Here is a 19,891-nt window from a genome sequence, read left to right on the forward strand (position 1 = left end):
TTGGCAACAATGGATGCCGAGTGAGCTTGGCTCAAACTGAAAAAATTATAACTTAGAGAAATTTCAACGTAAATATTTCCACCATTAAAACCAGAGAGCCAAAGCTTGAAGCTTCTAAAAAAACTTCTCAAATGCAATGAATAGAGGAAGAGAAATAGATTCAAGTATGCTTGCTTGCTTTCTATTCAACTTTGATTAAAAACATTACAAAATCTGAGAACATTCAGCTTCAACCAGAAACCCCTAAAATAACCCTAAACTAGTAAAACTTCAAACTTCAATGAACTTTAAACTTGCAGCTCTAATGGTTGCATACAATGGTGCCTGGAGCAATCACTGCTTCAATAGGACAAAACCAACAATAGAAAACTTACAGAGTGAATAAGGGAAACACTTGCCAACTGGATCTGTTGATCTCTTTCTTTTTGCTTCGCTCTGCTCTGCAACTTCTATCTTCTCTTCTTTGCTGAACTGACTCTCTTTTTGAATGAATGAATGTAGAAAACATTCCTTTTGTCATATTCCATTTTCCCTCTCAACGTTCAAATTTCAAAATCACCTACCAAAATAAATGTCTGTCGTCCATGGATGCTTGCGGGAAACAAGCTGACAAGGTAGATGGGCGTAGGGCTCGAGGACAACCTACAGGCTCTCAATGTTCAATTTCCAACACATTTCTCTCCATTCCCTAATCTTATTGAGAACTTTTTTAGAGCGCAGAGCACTAGATTTTGAGGAGCAAGAAATGGCTTCCACTTCTTTAACATCTCATGGCAATAATTCAGAGGACCTCAATGCTTTTATTCAGTCTTTCAAAAAGGGTTTCAAGTGGTTGTGAGGAAGAGATAAGAATATGGCTACAGTTAATGGTTCAGAAACTTCTAGGAGATCCTCCAAGATTGCAAAAGGAGGTGGGTTACGTGCATACAATTTTCTGATGTGAGATTTAAAACAATCGAAATTGTATCTTGGGTTCACAGAGAGAAAGAAGAGAAATGACTTAGGTGAATTGCACACAAAACATGAAATGATTGATGATAGTAAAACTTCCCATGACCTTTGCATGTAAAAAAGGCATTGAGAAGTATAGATTCTAGAGGCAGATCCCAAGGTAGAAGCTATGTACCTCTAGAGAAGAAGCCAAAAAATTATTCATTGTCTTGCCATCCATGGATAGAAATGTGGAGTTTAGATATAAACAGAGCCGAATGACCTTTAGCCTTAGATATCAAGTAGGTTCTTGAACTGAATTTCATAGTTCAGCATTCTTCTTCTGAATCAGAACAAAAGTATCAACATGTCTGGATTTTTTTGTTACCTGTACAATTTTTACATATAGAATTTGTCATATATACCCATGTAGCTCAAGATGTATTATTTTCTGTAAAGCTTTGGCTAAGAAGCATTTTTTTATCCTTTTGAATTTTATAGAAATTATACACATTTTGAAGTAGCTATGCCCGTTGCTATGAAATTTGCTTGGAAACATTCCAATTTTGCGGTGTCCCCAGTCATCTCAATGTGCAAGGAATTAAGTAGACATGATTTAAAAGGTGTTCTGGTTGAAATATGGAAGGTAAAACTGAACATTTGTAACAAAATGTAGTTGTAGATTGAATTTTGAAAGATAAATAAAGGCATCCCATTTGAACATTTTATCACATTTTGACTCATCAGGTTCAAAACTTAATGCAAAGTTAAAACAAGTTTTACATTTCTCCATGCTAGTCAAACATTTTCAAATTTGAATTTGTATATTATTACTATTCAATCCTCTTAATCAAATTAGGTTAATGGAATTGTAAGAAAAACAAAATAGATGCCTATATCACATTAATCTTTTTGAAACATGTAAGAAAAGGTAGATGCCAAAATCATATATATAGATCAACAGAAAACCAATGTCTTGACACGTTTAGAAGTGTAGTGTCTATTTTTTTTTAAACCATCAAATTTTATTGAGATTCTTAGAATTTGAAGTTGATTATTTGACACTTTTTTTAGTCATTATTTGATATCGTTTGTAAATTTACAGCGTGGAGTGGTGTAATCATAATGATAATTATTAGTCAATTGTAATTTTATAAACTTTTAAAAAAAAACATAAATTTGATGATTATTCACATAATAAGTGAATATTTATTTAATTTTATTAAATTGATATTATTAAACATCTTTTAAATAATTATATTTAAGATATGCATGATCTATATGAAATTAATGTAAGTTTATGATTTGTTTCTTAGTCATTTGCTTGATTGAATGTGATGATCCATTTTTTTATAAAGCGTTGATGGGTATTCTTTATCTACAAAGAAAAAAGGAAAAAGCTTAAAAGAAAAACAAAGAATGATGGTGAGAAACAAACAGGTCTAAGGCTCCATTAGAATAAGAAAATTTGATGTATGTGTATAATTTGTTTCTTAATCATTTGTTTCATTGAACATGATATGATCAATTGTTTTTTAATGATACATTAAAATATTTATCTACAAATCAGTAAGGATAAGATAATAAAGCCTGCTAAACAACAAAGCACTATGGCTTCTAATGCTGCATTAGAACACGACAATCAATAGAAAGCTGAAAGCAACAATATTAGAATTCGCAAGCCATAGATTTAAAGAGACAACCAAAATGAAACATAGTTTTAAACGAAAATGGATGTTGACCCTTTCTTGGATAAACAGGTGGGTTCGTGCTTTCTTCCACTCTTTTTAATTAGTAGATGTTGATGTCATTGGTAATCTTATATCTAACATTTTTGGCATTCTAGAACTTTTACGAACAGTCTACCATACAATGCAAGGCCTAATTTTTGGATGTTTGTGGAACGTCTCAATTAAGAAATTAGGAGAAACAAAAGGAAGCTTCAGCTAAAAGTAGTGATTTTGGAGCAGGGAAGTAAGAGGCAAGACCGCAACCTTTAACAGTTTGCAGGACTAAGGTAACGAATCTTGGGTATAGGTGTATTACTTTGATTGTTTTAGAATTTAATAATGTTTATGTTGTGATATTGCTATCATGATTTAATTGTGTAGTTTTTAAATCAAATTTATTGATCCATAAATCATGAGTAGAGATTCACACATGAATTCATCTCTCATAGAATAAATGGAACACTTAACAATCATTTGGATTTAGGTGATCCTCATATAGGTGAAGCACTGAGACTTCTTAGGAGCTCACCCGTCCCAGTGCTACTCCAACTTGAGCATGCTTAACTATAGAGTTCCCTCTATGGTTAAAACCACTCTACTTGCAACCCCACTTGCAAAACCTTCACCAAGTGTTGTGCCTTATGAACCATTCATTAGAAAGCCCCTTAAGCTCATCAATTGATAAGTAGGAGATATTTTCCACAGCAAGTCAATTTGTGATAATGCTATTAGGACTTAACTGTGAAGTTTTTGAGTCAATCTCATTCGCCCATTTATCATGAGTAGTGATTCACACATGAAGGTCACCCATCCCAATACTTCATGAGAGATGGATTCATGTGTGAATCACTAGTCATGATGCATGGGTCAATGAGTTTGACTCGATAACTACACAGTTAAATCCTGATAGCAATATCACAATTTGACTTGTTGTGAAATCATTTAGATGCTATTAATTCCTTCTATGCAATCCTTATCACAATAGGAATAATACATAAATCATAATTATTGGCTTAATTAGGTGCAGTACATTAGGTGCATTGTATTAGAAGGGGTTTTAAATTATATATGCATAGAAGTAATACAAAATGAAATACTAGACATTTAAATGATGTTGAGTACAAATATTGTACAATATAATTTTTTTTTAAAAAACATAAAAAGTTTAACAGTAATTAACACGAATATAAGACTTATCAAAAATTTCTTCATTTTTTCTATTTATTGTATCAGTTGCCCATGTTGAATTTCTTTTTGAAGAATTAAAAAAAAAAAACTCACACACAACAAAGTGTTCCCAATCCAAACTATTGGAAAGGTTTGTAAATATATAACCATAGACACACACTTAGCTTTTGATACTATTGAGAAGGTTCCTGTTGGTGCATTTCTTCTACTTTCTCTTTCAATTTCCTGATTGGCAGACCCTGAATGAGAAAATGACAGAACCAAGAACCAAGAATATGTATTCTATTAAAAAGAATTAATAATCAGATAAGAAATAGATTCCATTTATTTATCTGAAACCTTTGGAACGATTCCTATGCTTATTAACATCTCATACAATTGGCTACCAAAATAAGTTGTAAAGTTAATAAAACTATTTGATTTTTATTTTGATTTATAACTTATTTTAAATTATTAATTTGGAAATGTTATCACATATACAAATTACTTTATAATAAAAATATAATATAAAATACTACACTAAATATATATAAGAACAAAAGTAAATAAATTAATAAAATTGGATGTGATGGAGGTGGGCTCCAGATTGAACAACACACACCAAGTAAAAGCTTAGTGGTGTTTGTTTAAGCCAAGAGAAAATTTTGACATGATTGATACTCTCCTATATCCATTTCTCTGGTCACATATTTGAGTAGAACCAAGAAAGAAGGGTTGTATGTTGGGGTAGAATATACCTTTTGATTCAGATACCACGAGTAGATTTCTATCTATATCTCAATCGATAAAACCAGATCGGAACAGAGTATTTATCATCAGGAAAATATATGTTTAACCCTTTACTATACTATGCAATTTCATACAATGATAGTTTTCTTAAATTATGCTATCAACTTATCCCTTGAACCTCTCTGTACTATATTAAAAAATTAACAATCTATTAATTCAAATAATCATAAAGTACTTGCCACTATGTGGCACTTGTTGAATCTATTTTATGTGTATTTACATATTTGATATTTACTACATTCATTGTGTTTGGATATTCATTTGTTTCCTACTTCAATCTTATCATTTTATTATTCTATTAAAATATTTATCATGTAAAATAAGCTGAATATAGACGAATAGATGTTAAGGATATTTGTAATTATTAATTATTTTTACTAATATCATTATCTAAATAATTTAAATTAATACAAATGACATTTAATATTTAATTAAAAATAAATTTAATCACCATTAATAATTTTAAAATTATGCAAGTGAAAAACAAATTTATGCATGCCATTGTTAATCCCAAAAGAAGCATCCACTCTCACAATTTTAGAAGAAAATTTGAAAAAATATTTAAAAATAAGAATTATGTGTCAACATATTAAAATACATATTAATATAAACAATTAAAAATAATATTTAAATATATTTTAAAAGTTAAAGAAAATATTATAACTAAACATTCCAAATGAAATGAAGTTTAGTTCACTAAAGCTACATAATTTATTATTTAGGCTAATTGAATAAATATAAATAATAAGTACATATTTTTCATATTTATTTAGTTATCAAGCAAGGTAATTTAATTTAGATAGAAGCATTGGCGATGATAATTGTACTAACTAGTAGTCACAAGCTTTTGTGCTTGCAATGATGAGCAAATAGGTGTTTACTTTAAGTAAAATAAAACTTAATTTTGTAATAAATAAAATAAATAATATTTATTTAATTTATTGTATACTAATAAATTATCATCTAGAAAATATTCCCACGAAAAACTAATAAGAAAAAATATGAAAAAAAAACACGTATAAAGTGGAGCAAAATATATAAACTGAAATAATTATAAAAACTAAAAACTAAACTAAGGGAAGTCCAGACGCTTCACCTTTGTGGGCATCACCTAGATCCAATGACTGCTAAGTATTCTATTTATTATCAGGAGAGATGGATTCTTGTAAATCACTACTCATTAAACATGAGTCAATGAATTTGATCAAAAACTACATAGTTAAACCCTCATAATAATATCATAATTTAACTTGCTGTGGAAAAATATCTCCTACTTATAAATTTAAAGTCTACGGTGCTAGCTAATCTCTAAACAAAATGCATCAAAGACAAACAAAAAAAAAAAGTTAAACATGATTCTTTTTCAAATTCACAAAAACACAACAAAATTTTCTCAAAAAATTTGTTGTTTTCGATCACAAAATATATAGATCATGAAGATCAAATGCTAAAATTTGAAAAAAAAAATCATTGTGTTTTCATTTTTTTGAAATTTAGTCAATGGTCCAATTTGTAGGGAGGATAACCACGTCCAAAGTCTATTAGCTTAAATATATAAATAAAATCATTTTAAAAAATAAAAAATTAAACTAATTTAAAATCTACCAACTTAAATATATGAAAAAAATTATTTGAAAATAATCTTAGTAAAAAAAACTATTATGAAAAATTAAAATTAAAAATATTAAAAAATAACAACTTCCACAAATATCATATTGGCTAAACTAAAAATCAATATTTAAATAAAAAATTGTACTAATTTAAAAAATAAATTAAAACAATTTAAAAATTAAAACTTTAATCATACAAATATCCTAGTCATTAATCCTATTCGCTAAACTCAAAATCAATATTTAAAGTGAAAAAACTAAACTAATTTAAAAACTAAAACTTTATCAAATAATTATAAAAACTAAAAATTTAACTAATTTAAAGTCTATTAGTTTAAATCTATGAATAAAATATTTATTTTTAAAAAAACTAAAAAATTAATATGAGAAATAGAAAAAAAAAATGAACTCCCACAAATATCCTATTGGCTAAACTAAAAATTAATATTTAAACTAAAAAAAAACTAAACTAATTAAAATAATTTAATAACTAAAACTTCAATCAATTTTAAAAATCAAAATTAAATAAAAAGAAAGAAAAACATGAGTTAAAAGTGGAGATAACAACTAATTAATTTTTTAAATAAATAAATAAAAAATTTAAAGTATAGATAAATTAATTTATAAATTAAATACAAGAGTTAAAAATGAAGATAAATTTTTTTTTTAAAAAAATTAAGACTTAACAGTGTATTAATATATAAATTAATATGAGAAATATTTAAAAATATAATAAAAAAATAGGAACTCCACCCACAAAGATTCTACTAGCTAAAGTAAAAAGCAATATTTAAAGTAACAAAACTAAACTAATTTAAATAATTTAAAAACAAAAACTTCAATCAATTTTAAAAATCAAAATTAAATAAAAAGAAAGAAAAATATGAGTTAAAAGTGGAGAGAACAACTAATTAATTTTCTAAATAAGTAGAAAAAAAAAAAAGTTAAAAGTATAGATAAATTAATTTATAAATTAAATATAAGAGTTAAAAATGAAGATAAATAAATAAATATGAAAAAAACCAAGAGTTAATAGTGTAGATAATAGCTAATTAAATTATATAAATAGGAGAAAAAATAAGAGTTAAAGTTGGAGTGAGATAAAACTAATAAAAAAATAATTAATGGCAAGGGCTAATAGTTTTCTGGTCAAAAGCTAACAATTTTCTGGCCAAAAAAGTAATTTTATGGGAACAACGTTCACACATAGCCTATTGGCTAAAAGATAACAACTAATTAATTTTCTAAATTTAAAAAAAAAAAGAAGTTAAAAGTATAGATAAATTAATTTATAAATTAAATACAAGAGTTAAAAATGAAGATAAATAAATAAATAAGAAAAAACAAGAGTTAACAATGTAGATAATAGCTAATTAAATTAAATAAATAAGGAAAAAAATAAGAGTTAAAGTTGGAGTGAGATAAAACTAGTCAAAAAATAATTAACGAGAAGGGTTGACAATTTTCCAACCAAAAAAGTAATTTTACGGGAACAAAGTTCCAACATATAGCCTATTAGCTAAAATATATAAAATGAATGAAGCTAACTAATGTATATGATTAAAATATTACAAAAAATATATTTTTCAAATTAAATAAAGTTTACTTTGTCATTTCTTAAATTATAGTGAAAAATATTGTGAAACTATATTGATTAAATTATTAAAAAATATTATAAAAATATAGTTTTAAAATTAAACTTAATCTAATTTGACATTTCTTGTTATTATTTAAAATAATTAAATAAATATAAATAATAAAAATATATCGAATATGGTAGTGAATATCAGGCAAGCTTTGGATACCTATTTGAAAGCCTCAAGTCAGAGAATTAATGATGATAAGTCTTCTATTTATTTCTTTAATACTCCTCAACTTATTCAAAGTAGGATTGCTAGAATTCTTAGATTTCAAATTGATTCCCTTCCTTTGATGTACCTTGGGTCCCTTTGTCCTTGGGATCTCAAAGGAGGGGCTATTGGCAAGGGATTTTGGATAAATTCTAGAGTAAGGTTAGTCATTGGACTTACAGATAGTTATCTTCTGCTAGGAGAGTGGTTCTGCTAAAGACTATGGTGTAGTCTCTCCCCATTTATAGGTGTTGTGTTCAGGTCCCCCCCTCTAATTTTGTGAGGAACTTTGATGCTTTATCTCGGCAATTCCTTTGGTTTGACAACCTTCTATCTTCGAAGTGGTGCTTGGTCAAGTGGGAGTCTGTGTGTAGGTCGAAGCATGTTGGAGACCTTGGTCTTAGATCGATGACTCTTGTTGTCATGGCTTTGGTTGCCAAGTTGTACTGGCGATGGTGCAACAATTAGGATCAAGATTGGGCCAAGATTCTTACCCATAAGTACTTTCTTGGTGTTGATTGTTGGCCTATGGGTGGCTCTGATGAGGATCATGCCCTTCTTTCTAAAGCTTTGGAGAATAGGTTTTGTAGCTCCCTTAATGGGAGAGACATTTTGGCTTGGAGTCCTAGCCCAAAGGATAAATTTATTGTGGCTCAAGGCTATGCTATACTTGATAGGAACTTACATGCTCTAGCTGAAGTGCAATGGTGGAAGAAGGTTTGGAGCAACTTTTCTTGGCTCAAATGTATTTTTTTCTTACGATTGTTGGCCTAGAAGAAATGCCTCACTTGGGACAATCTTCACAAACGAGGTTTTCAGGGACCTTCTATTTGCTTCCTTTGTTCACACAATGAGGAGTGTGCCTCCCACTTGTTTTTTCTTTGCCCTTTTTTGAGAGAGATATGGCATAGATGGTGGGAGGCTTGGTGTCATGGCTGTATTCATGCTACCTCTCTAATTGATTTTTGGGAGAGCTTGGGCATACCTCCAGCGAAGACTTCTTTCTTGTAGGTTGCCTGGACAGTTGGGCTGATTTTCATTCTCTAGAACCTTTGGCTGGAAAGGAACCGTAGAATTTTTTATGACTCCAAATTAGGAAGATTTCAATTGTGGAAGATGATTCTTAGTAGGCTTCAGGAGACTATTTTTGCAAAGTGTGATATGTCTTTAACTATAGATCCTAGTGATCAAGTTATTGTGAGGAATCTGAACGTGGGGAATAACTGTCAAGGATGCACTCTTGGAAAAAGACCTCACCATGTTAAGCAACGGGTTTGTCGGGATGGGAGGTGGACTCCTTCCTCGGCTGGGATCTTGAACATTAATATGGATGGTTCTTCTTGGGAGAACCCTAGTCATGCTGGTATTGGGGCTATAGGTAGAGGTAATGATGGTGGTGTGGTTTTTCTCTTCTCTATTTACAAGGGTCAACATTCTAATAATCTGATGGAGGCCCTGGCTATTAAGATTTTTGTTGAGCGTGAATTCTCTTTAGGGTGGAAGAAGATATTTGTGAGTTTGATTCTAAGATTGTTGTGGATATGCTGAATAACTAGAGTTTGGAGGATTTTGGTTGGCAACTAGCCTCTTTGTCTAGACAAATTCTAAGTCTTTGTAGTTCCTTGGACTCTGTCTCCTTTCGTCATATCCCTCACGAATGGAACAAAGTGGCGGATTGTTTGGAAAAGTGGGCTTTAGATAATGTGGTTAGGTGGGATATTAGTGGTAGGGATGAGTGACCTACTAAGTATTGTGAGATCATTGAGCAGTTGTTATTGGAAGACAGGATTATGTAGTGTTGTTGTGGACCTTGTCCTTTGCTCTATAATTTGGATTTGATTGAATAAATTTCTACCCCACTTTTTTTTTTTTTTAAAAACATATCGAACATATCTAATTAGAATAAAGTATTTAAGATAACAAAGACATTCTAAATGAATAGTCATCGATGGATTATGGATACTTAGAGATAATATTCACGTCAAGTTAATATCAGATTGCAACGTCATGTTGAATTTATGAGAGTTCTAGTCAAATGCATTATTTTTTAAGGCTTGCCCCTTAAATAAATCTATCCAAATGAATAAAAAAATGAGATAAATACAAAACTAGCTTTTTTGCTTACAATGATAAGCTGATAGGTGCTCCATAATAAAATTAATTTTTAAAATATAATCTTATGTAAATAAATTAGATTATTAATAATTTCAATTCAAACAATATAATATTTATTAAAATATTTTAAATAGATTAATAAATATAATTTATTTAAATTCAACTTATCAAATATGAAAAAAAAAATATTTTAAAAAATCTCATAAAAAAATCTATTATCAAAAATTAATAAGAGAAAAATTAAAAAATAATATGAAAAAGTAACGTCTCTAACAAAGTCTATTTACTAAATAATTATAGAAACTTAAAAATAATATTTAAACAGAAAACTAAACTAATATAAAAAATTAATTTAAATAATTTAAAAACTAAAAATTAAATCAATTTTAAAAGTTAAATAAATAGAAATCACAACATGAGCTAATTGGAGATGACAAATAATTATTTTTTAAATAAATAAGAAAAGAAAAAAATATAGTTAAAAGTGTAGATTTAAAATATAATCTTATGTGAACAAATTAGATTATTAATAACTTTCAATTTAAATAAAATAATATTTACTAAAATATTTTAAATAGATTAATAAATATTATTTATTTAAATTTAATTTATCAAATATTAAAAAAATCATTTTAAAAAACCTCATCAAAAAATCTATTATGAAAAATAAATAAGAGAAATACAAAAAAATAATGTGAAAAAATTGCAACACCTCTAACAAATATTCTATTGAGTAAATGAATTATAGAAACTAAAAAAATCATATTTAAAGAAAAAACTAAACTAATAAAAAAAATTAAATTAATATCTAAATCAATTTTAAAAATTAAAAGTTAAATAAATAGATATCACAACATGAGCTAATGTGGAGATCACAAGTAATTATTTTTTAAATAAATAGAAAAGGGAAAGCAATCTATCAAATATTTTTAAAATCTCATTAAAAATTCTATTATGAAAAATTAATAAGAGAAATACATAAAAATAATATGAAAAATTAACGTCTCTAACAAATATTCTATTGATTAAATAAATTATAAAAACTAAAAAACAACATTTAAAGAAAAAACTAAACTAATAAAAAATAATGGCAAACCAAGCAAAAAAAGTAGAGTATCTGTGAAAAATCCCAAATGACAAACAAATTATTTATTTACATTCAATTTATCAAATATTTTTTTAAAATCCCATTTAAAAATCTATTATGAAAAATTAATAAGAGAAATACATAAAAATAATATGAAAAAATAAGTCTCTAACAAATATTCTATTGACTAAATAAATTATAAAAACTAAAAAATAATATTTAAAGAAAAAACTAAACTAATAAAAAAAAATTAAAATCTAAATCAATTTTAAAAATCAAAAGTTAAATAAATAGAGATCACAACATGCGCTAATGTGGATATAACAAGTAATTAATTTTTTTAATAAATAGAAAAGAAAAAAAAAATAGTTAAAAGTAAAGATAACAACTAATAAATATCGAAACAAGAGTTAAAAGTGGAGTGAGATAAAAGAAATTAGTTGGTACATAATTAACGAGAAAGATTTACAATTTTCTGACCAAACTGACAACTTTTCTAGCCAACTAACAACTTTTATGTCAAAAAATCAATTTCTGGGAACAAAGTTCCCACCAATAGTCTATCAGCTAAAACATTTGTATCAAAATTTAAAGTAGCAAATATTAAAGACTAGACCATGGCAAGCAGATCTCATGTTGAAACTCCTCAACAGAATGTTTTTTATTTCTATAACAATATGTAAATATTTTATAAATCAGACCTTTGTTACTTTTTTTTGTAAAATTGTGTAACTTTCTTACTTTTAATTTTAAGTGATATATATATATATATATATATATATATATATATATATATATATATATATATATATATATATATATATATATATATATATATATATATATATATATATATATATATATATATATATATATATATATATATATATATTTGTGTGTGTATGTGTATGTGTGTAGATGTGTGTGTAACTTTTCTCAGTTGTGGTGATTTTTTGGTAATTCTCTGTTTAGCCATGTCATTCTTTTCATTTCTTATTTTTCTACATTATTGTTTCTGATAAGGTTGAGGAAATCTGCCAAATTTAATTTCTGCATATTTGTTTTTTTCTTAAATAGAAAATTTAACAAATAGTGTTGAACAAATATTATATTGGATAAAAAAAAAATAGATAATAGAATTTTTTTATGTTAATGTTTTGAGTGAGATGTCAAGACAAGAGTATGGACATCTGTGTTTTATAAGTTTCAACTTTCAAGTACAGTTGGGATGTATGGGTATGTGTAGTTTACGGATTAAGTTTTGCAATGTGTCATTTATATGTTACAATGAAAAGAAGGGAAGACTATTATTCTTACTTTTTCATATCTATTGTGTGTGAAGGTTATTTCAGATTAAATATTATCATGGAAATAAGAGAGCAAGATGAGAGAATAGAAAAGAGTGTGATTCAAAACCTTAACGGCCCATTTGGTTGTGGAAATAAGAATAGGGGGATAGGAATAGCTATTCTGGAATACGTATTCTGGAATAGAAAATGGGGCTGCGTATTCCTATTCTCCATTTGGTTCAGCCAATATTTGATGGGGAATTTGCGGACCCCAAAATTTATGTTTTCTAAAATAAATAAAAATGGAATAGGAATACGTATTCCAATAACACCTATCTGAGTGGAATTGCAAAACATCATTTTTGGGCCAAAATTAGAATACGTATTCCAATTCTGATTTGGTGCATCCAAATGAAGAATTCAAAATTTTAAGAATTTACATATGCCTATTCTTCTTGTATTCCCATTGTGAAACGGGCCCTAAGGGAATAGATTAACAGAGTTGATATTAGAAACTAAGTACAATAACATTACGATTACCAAAAGAAGAGTATAAACTTATGCCTGCCTTATAGGCTGGGCCTAGTCAAGTTTGTAGAGTATATACATCACTATATGATAAGAGGGGAGGACTAAGGATATGCATGCATATACATACACGATAAGAGTGGAGGAGTATGGATATCTATACAGGTTAAGCATGGTCAAGTTTGTAAAGTATGAGTTTTCTATGTATTATAATGAAAGGAAGTGAGGAGTATGAGTGTGTGTGTGTGTGTGTCTTGCAAGCTAAGTACAGTCAAGATTGCATGGTGTATCTTCTATATGTAGTAATGAAAAGAAGGGAGAGTATGGTTATGTCTATCTTATATGCTAATATGGGTCTTCTATATGGTATAGTTAAAAGAAGTGAAAAGAAGGGAGAGTACGGTTATGTGTGTCTTATATGCTAATATGGGCCTTCTATATGGTATAATTAAAAGAAGTGAGGGGTATATGTATCTTCCAAATAATTAAAAGAAGTGAGGGGCATGTGTATCTTTTAAGCTTAACACGGTAAGATTGTGGACAATATAGCTTTCATATATGTAATGAAAAGGAGGGAGGAATGTGGGTGAGTATGTGATTTAGCATTGAACTTTTTAGAGTACAATTGTGTATGGCTTACAAGCTAAGTACAATAAAGGCTGCATAGTATGTGTGTTATATATAGTGTAATGAAAAAGGGAGAAGTAAAGGGTATGTGTGTTTTAAAGGCAACACTTGTTTGAGAGTTGCAAGTATATGCATACCATATAGTATTAAAAAAAAGGCAAGTATGGGCATATGCATCTTTCAAGCTAAACATGGTTACGTTGTGAAGTATGTACCTTCCATATAATGTATAAAAAGAAGGGACCTGAGTATGGTATTTTAGTAGGTAAGCACAATAAACATTCATAGTGTATGTACCATGCAAATGTTATAATAAAAAGAGGGGAATTGTGCATGTATGTGCACCTTATAGTCTATACATATTAGGTTTGTGTATTATGTGATTTCTATAAGTTATAATAAAAAGAAGGGAGGAATCACTAAACACAATAAGGTTGGTTTCGTATGTGTCTTTTATATGCTTCTAACAACATATTGTTAAGTGTAGTTGCATAAGTAGTATGCTACTTATTTCAGACCTAGAAACATCGTTTCCTACATATTTATGAACTTTAAAAGATCTTTTCACTTCTTTATTTTGTAAAAGAGTAAGTGATTTCACAAATTTCTTATAGTGAATTATGAATGGGTGGTGCAACAGGGGAATCTAGTGCCAACGATGGGTATTATAATATTGCCAATGATAGCATGTGTAGAGCCGGTGATTACAATCTTCAAGGATTTTTGTAAAGTTATCTCTCACAAACACCATCCCCACTACAAAGAGCTAGCTTCTCTTGCATCTGAGACTAATTGTAAGTTTTTCTTTTATTTGTCTATGCCAACATTGTTAATATATGGTTTTGTGCAAGGAAAAGTAAGACACTTTCTCATTGTTATTTAGATTAGTATGACATTTCCTTTTGAGAGATTAATTTATTGTGATTTCAAGTCAATCACTATGTTTTGATTCCAACTATACCATGATCCACCTGATTAGGATGAATTCAACAAAAAATTGGAATAGTTGGAATCAGGTGGATCATGGAATAGTTGAGCATACATATCCTCCAAAAGTAAACCCTCTAATAATAAAATGTAAATTCTCATACCATTAACTCCTATCACTAAAGGAATCCAATGTAACTCTTAATGTTAAAGACCTTTTACAAATGTGTTGTACCTAAAAATTCATGACCTTTATGTACATTATGCATATATTAAAAACATGTCCAAAAGTAATTACAAATCTTAAAATTGCTTTCAACTAAACCATTTATAATATAAATATATTATTTTTAATTAATAAAATAATATAAGAATATTATTAAGTGATAGTAAATTCAATTAGCTAGCATCTATGTTTCAAAGAGTTTCCCTTCACCTTGAGTATGTGCCAACATAGTTAATAGCAAACACTCAATTAACTATGTACCAACACTAATGATAGGCTATAAAAATTAATCAAGGCTTTGAGAATTTTAAAAGTTTACAATTTCCTTATCTATACAATGAATTAAGTGTCAATGTCACAAGTGACATCATTAAAATCATTTAAGAGGAAGAGTAATCAACTACATGCACAATGTTGTCGATAATTACTTCTAATGAAAGTATAAATACTGAACACACATAGAATAAATGTCAAGGTTGACATTGTGTCAAACAAATATTTTGATAAGATTCATGCCAATATCTTCTTAAATTGTAGTTAGGAAGTCACCAAATGGGAAGAAGGTAAGTTCTCTCAAGCTAAATTTGTTGATATCCACAAGGATGTCCATCTACTATAATTTACCACCAAAGTGAATGAGAAAATCCATTGTGATTTTTTTTGTACTGGACAAAGAGCCTAGAAGGGAGAAAGGGAGCAAAGTAAATTAGAATCATATAGCTATGGAGTGAAATTTGACTTGAAAAAACTAATGAGAGAACAAAACCCCCTTGAACTAAACCAAATTTGTGGAAAGTGTGACTCTAACATAGGAATGTGGAATATTTGTAGCAACACCAAGATTAAATATGGTATTGGCCCCGTATCTTGTTAAGACTAGTCCAACCATTGCTAGCAATATGTGACAAATGAAAATGTTAAACAACCTAGTAAGAACATTAAAAAACTCATTCAAAGCGATGTAACATATTTTCCATATATAGAGTATGATCGCGAAAAAAATCTCTTAGTCTACTATGTTTAATCATTTATACAGTAATAAACCTAGAAAAGTGCTTAATGAAGATGAGTTCAAACAAAATACCATACAAGCTAATTTTCTCTACAAACTTCAAGTGAAACCTCCTATTAGCTCGTCATATGTGTTACCCATGTAAAAACCCCATATAATTTTGCTTGATGATTTTCAACGACTCACTCAATTGAGTCGAATGTTCAAGTTCACTAGCTTCTTTTTTTGCAGGGTCTATAAATGCAAATCTTTTTCTTTTCTTGAACTTGAACTTTGAACTAATTAAGTTCAAAGTTCAAGTTCAACCAGCTTGTCCAAAAGGTCGCCTAGGCTCGGTGTTAACATAAAATTCATTGACTATCAACACTTTTGAAACAGAACTTTGAACAATCATTTTCTTTCAAACTGCATTGTTCATCATCCATGTCCATTTGATTAAGTTGATTATGGTTTCATGTGCCTCAATTTCTATAATCATTGGCTTTGAACTTGAAATCTAAACTTCTAAATAGTTCAAGGTTTCAGTTCACGAGCCTAGAACATTCACAAAGATTAGCAAGTGGCAATACAGAAATGCATTAGAATCTTTCTAAAAAGGATAAAGTGACACCTTATGATAAATGATTGGTACGAAGTGTGGTGGAAATATTTGTTATGTGTGAAGGCAAATACTCTCATCAATGAATTTCATGCTCTTGTCAAATCGGTACTTCCCATATCAAGTCATGATGCAAGTATTTGTTTAAAGGATTTTCTAAGTTGTTTTCTTTTTCATTATGATACCAGCAGTAAGATAAATACTCACCCTTGTATAGAGTCATAGGCGTCTGCAGCAAAATTGTTTGTGGAAGTACATTTTTGTTTCTCCAACATGATTGTTGAGTTTTTTTTCCATGGCTGGTTCTCACCCTAAGTTACCAAAAGAAAAGCTTTTCACTTCCCTTACCAGTTTCTTTCCCACACTAAAGGATACATTCATTGCTAATGAGGACATACAAAAGTTGTTGTCTAGGTTATCTAAGCCAAACCCGGTTCCATTACTAAAAAGATAGCTAATAGTGGATTGTTGCAAGCTACCAGTTTTCTAGAATCAATACTTTGCCTAGAACTAGTTTTAGAATGTAGAAATAGATATGATGTTACCCAAAGATGCATTAGGACATATCTCAGAGAAGTTTTTATCTGTATAAATAGGGTTAAAATTATGTGTGCTTTGAGGATTCTACCACATGAAGAATATAAAGCCTAGATGATTGGTCTCTCAGATATTAATTTTTCGGCAGACCCCAACACGATCAATAATACAATTGCCAAGAACTAGTTACTCAAGCTAGAGAAAGGGGGGTCATGTCTTCCTCACTCATTGACAAGAGAACACATGATTCCTAATATCAAAGATGTGATTACTCTCCTAAACAAGGTCAAAGGAAATCAACATGCCTTTCACTGGGAGAATTGGATGTATTTCTTTATCCAAACCATCTGGAGTGATAAAAACAAACACATTGCCTGGATGGAAATCATAGCCGATAGATTACACAAAGAGCTTTCCTAAGCGTCTGGAGTGTCTGGATTCTATATGAGTTCATACTTGTTTTATGTCCTGGCGTGTTGTAAAGAATGGGTCGGACTTCCTCATACCAGTTGGGTAAATAACATGCCTATAAATGAATATTTCCCCTCTTTGCAAAGAGAAAAGAATCGAGATGATTTCAAGAGAGTGCAAGATACATTTCTTGCTAAACTGGTCTTTGAGCTACAAAGGAAGGAACATAACAGATTAATAGAAGAGGCAATACAATTCATATCGATCTATGACAGTTTCTTCACCCAGTTCTCTAAGTTCACATACATCCAACTTGGTGGGTATGAAGGAAAACCACTTAAACTGCCAAGGCATTGCTTAGACAAATATGTTATAATGGAAGTCTGCAAACAGGTAGCTGAAGTTGAAAAAAGATGTAATATTTAGAAAGCTTTGGGTTCTACCTTCCCTATAGAACTCAACCACTATAAATGCAAAACTATGCAAGATGCCTTTGATCTCAAACATGAACTGAATTTGAGGAACCTAGAGGCTCATACTATTCGCCTTAACTTTGCTGAAAAAGACTTTTCTTAGCCCATGATTGAGTTACAAGTAGAGTTCTTGCATGTCCCTCACTTAGAAGAATTATGAGCTAACTGTGATGATGATTAAGAAGTCAAGAAGAGGTGGTTGTCTAGACTTACCTTGAAGTAGATAAAATAATTTAAACTTCAGGTGAATGTAAAAGGGGTAAGGGAGAACAAAGATGAAGAAGTGGTTGATCCTATTTATATAGCACAGGCTGAAGCCTTTCCTCTGCCAAAAATAGATTGGGATTCACTCAAGGAAGATGACCTACAATTCAAGACTGACCCAGTCATAAGGAGAACTAAAAATTGGTTAAAGGAGAAAAGGCAATCAAAAATGAAAAATGCAGAGCGAGCCTTGCAAGAAGCCCTCATCCACTCTAGTTCACTTTTGACTATTCATGATACTAATAAGGATTTCACCTTTTCCTTTGTAGTTAATTTGAACCTTGAAGTTGAAGTTGCACCCGGGGTTCAAATTTCAGTTCAACAAGCAAGGCCCCAAGGCAAACTCATTCTTACACCAAGAAGAAGAAAGCCCAAAAGGTTATCATGAAGGATACCTATATAGACCCAATCAAGGTAGAAGCTATGCCAAAACCTTCCAAAGGAAGAACTCAGGAGGCCATGGATCAGAGTGATCAGCTAACGAGAGGTGATGTTAATGCCTCAGGTTCAATGATCACCAATTATGCCTTCCCTGCCTTGTAAACCCCTCCATCCAATGGTACCTCTTTAGCACCAAATTGGTTTGATGTGTTTGTGGACAAGAAAAGGAGCTTGGTTCTTATAAGCATTTCAGTCGAGGTCATGGTTGGGAAATGTCCGAGAAAGGTAACCAAAATAAAAAAGTTGAAGATAGAAACTATAATCAGGGTCAATGAACAAACAGGGGATTGGGTTGTCAACGTGTTCAAGTCATCCGAAGACAAAACTCTCAAAGACATCACTCCCCAAGACTAAACTATAGAGAAAAAAATTCTCAGGCTAGTCTCCAGAGTTGTGGATATGAAAATCCTAGATGCAAGACACACCAGGGTCACTAGTCATATTTGGAAAGATTGGAAGGAGAAGAAAGAACTAAAATAGTCCATTTGGATGTTGGCAGAGTACATCCATAATCTACAAAATTCAAAATTTGAATGCCAACCCCAAGCTATTTCCATGATTGATTTGACTTCCCTAAAAAATCAGCAATTCATAGACCATGTGAAAAGGGATAGGTCAGTCTCTAAAGCATTTGATGAATGGCTTGAGTTGGTAGTTTCTTGCAAGTTAGGTACATAGATCGTTTATCCAAAATGAAGCTTAATGTTGAACAAATGATGGCCAATATGGAAGCAAATTTAAGTGTGTGGGCTGAGGAAAAAGAGAGATGGGAGGATGTTGTGGCCCACATCACAAAAGTTCATGAGTATGTATGAAATAGATAAGTTTCTGGTTGAAAAGAAAAACTTCGAGATCGATGCAGATTTCTTATATGTCTCCAAAATTAACCTAGAATGGAGGAACATGGTCATTGAACAATACTTAGAAGAGTGTTCGGAGCTAGGCAAAGAACACAATTTTCCTGAAAGAGATCCTACACAATGATATGAAATGTATGAATGTTGAGATCTTAGGGAATAAAGACTAGTCCAGCAAGGATTTGAAGGAGATAGAAATGGCTTGCTAGGATAAGTTGTGAGCTCTCAAGGACACCAAGGACACATCTTCTATGAGTCTCGCAGTCGTTTCTCGAACAAGTTCGATGATCATAATCAATGATGATCATCTAATGATGTAGAAAAAGAAGATGGAGCATGCTCATTGGGTCATTACCATCTAGAAGTTGAGAATAGAACATTGTGGATTTCAAAGTTGCCTAT

General features: G+C 29.9%; 1 protein-coding gene across 3 annotated transcripts in view; it reads left to right on the top strand.

The window, feature by feature from the left end:
* The window catches only part of LOC149576814 (calcineurin B-like protein 9), a 212,875-nt gene that overhangs the window by 24,346 nt on the left and 168,638 nt on the right, over window positions 1-19,891 (top strand). The window contains exons 2-3 of one of the 3 annotated variants that reach the window (XM_089820154.1): window positions 2,848-2,947; window positions 14,384-14,537. The exons of 1 other annotated variant lie outside the window; for it this stretch is intronic. In XM_089820154.1, the coding sequence (XP_089676280.1) occupies window positions 14,402-14,537 (136 nt within the window). In that variant the 5' untranslated portion in view covers window positions 2,848-2,947; window positions 14,384-14,401. The remainder of the gene's footprint in view (window positions 1-2,847; window positions 2,948-14,383; window positions 14,538-19,891) is intronic. One more of the 3 variants, XM_089820153.1, reaches the window with a different exon arrangement.

Source organism: Cupressus sempervirens, chromosome 1 (genome assembly GCF_028749045.1).
Source record: "Cupressus sempervirens isolate cs-2001-9-10 chromosome 1, ASM2874904v1, whole genome shotgun sequence".
NCBI lineage: Eukaryota > Viridiplantae > Streptophyta > Pinopsida > Cupressales > Cupressaceae > Cupressus > Cupressus sempervirens.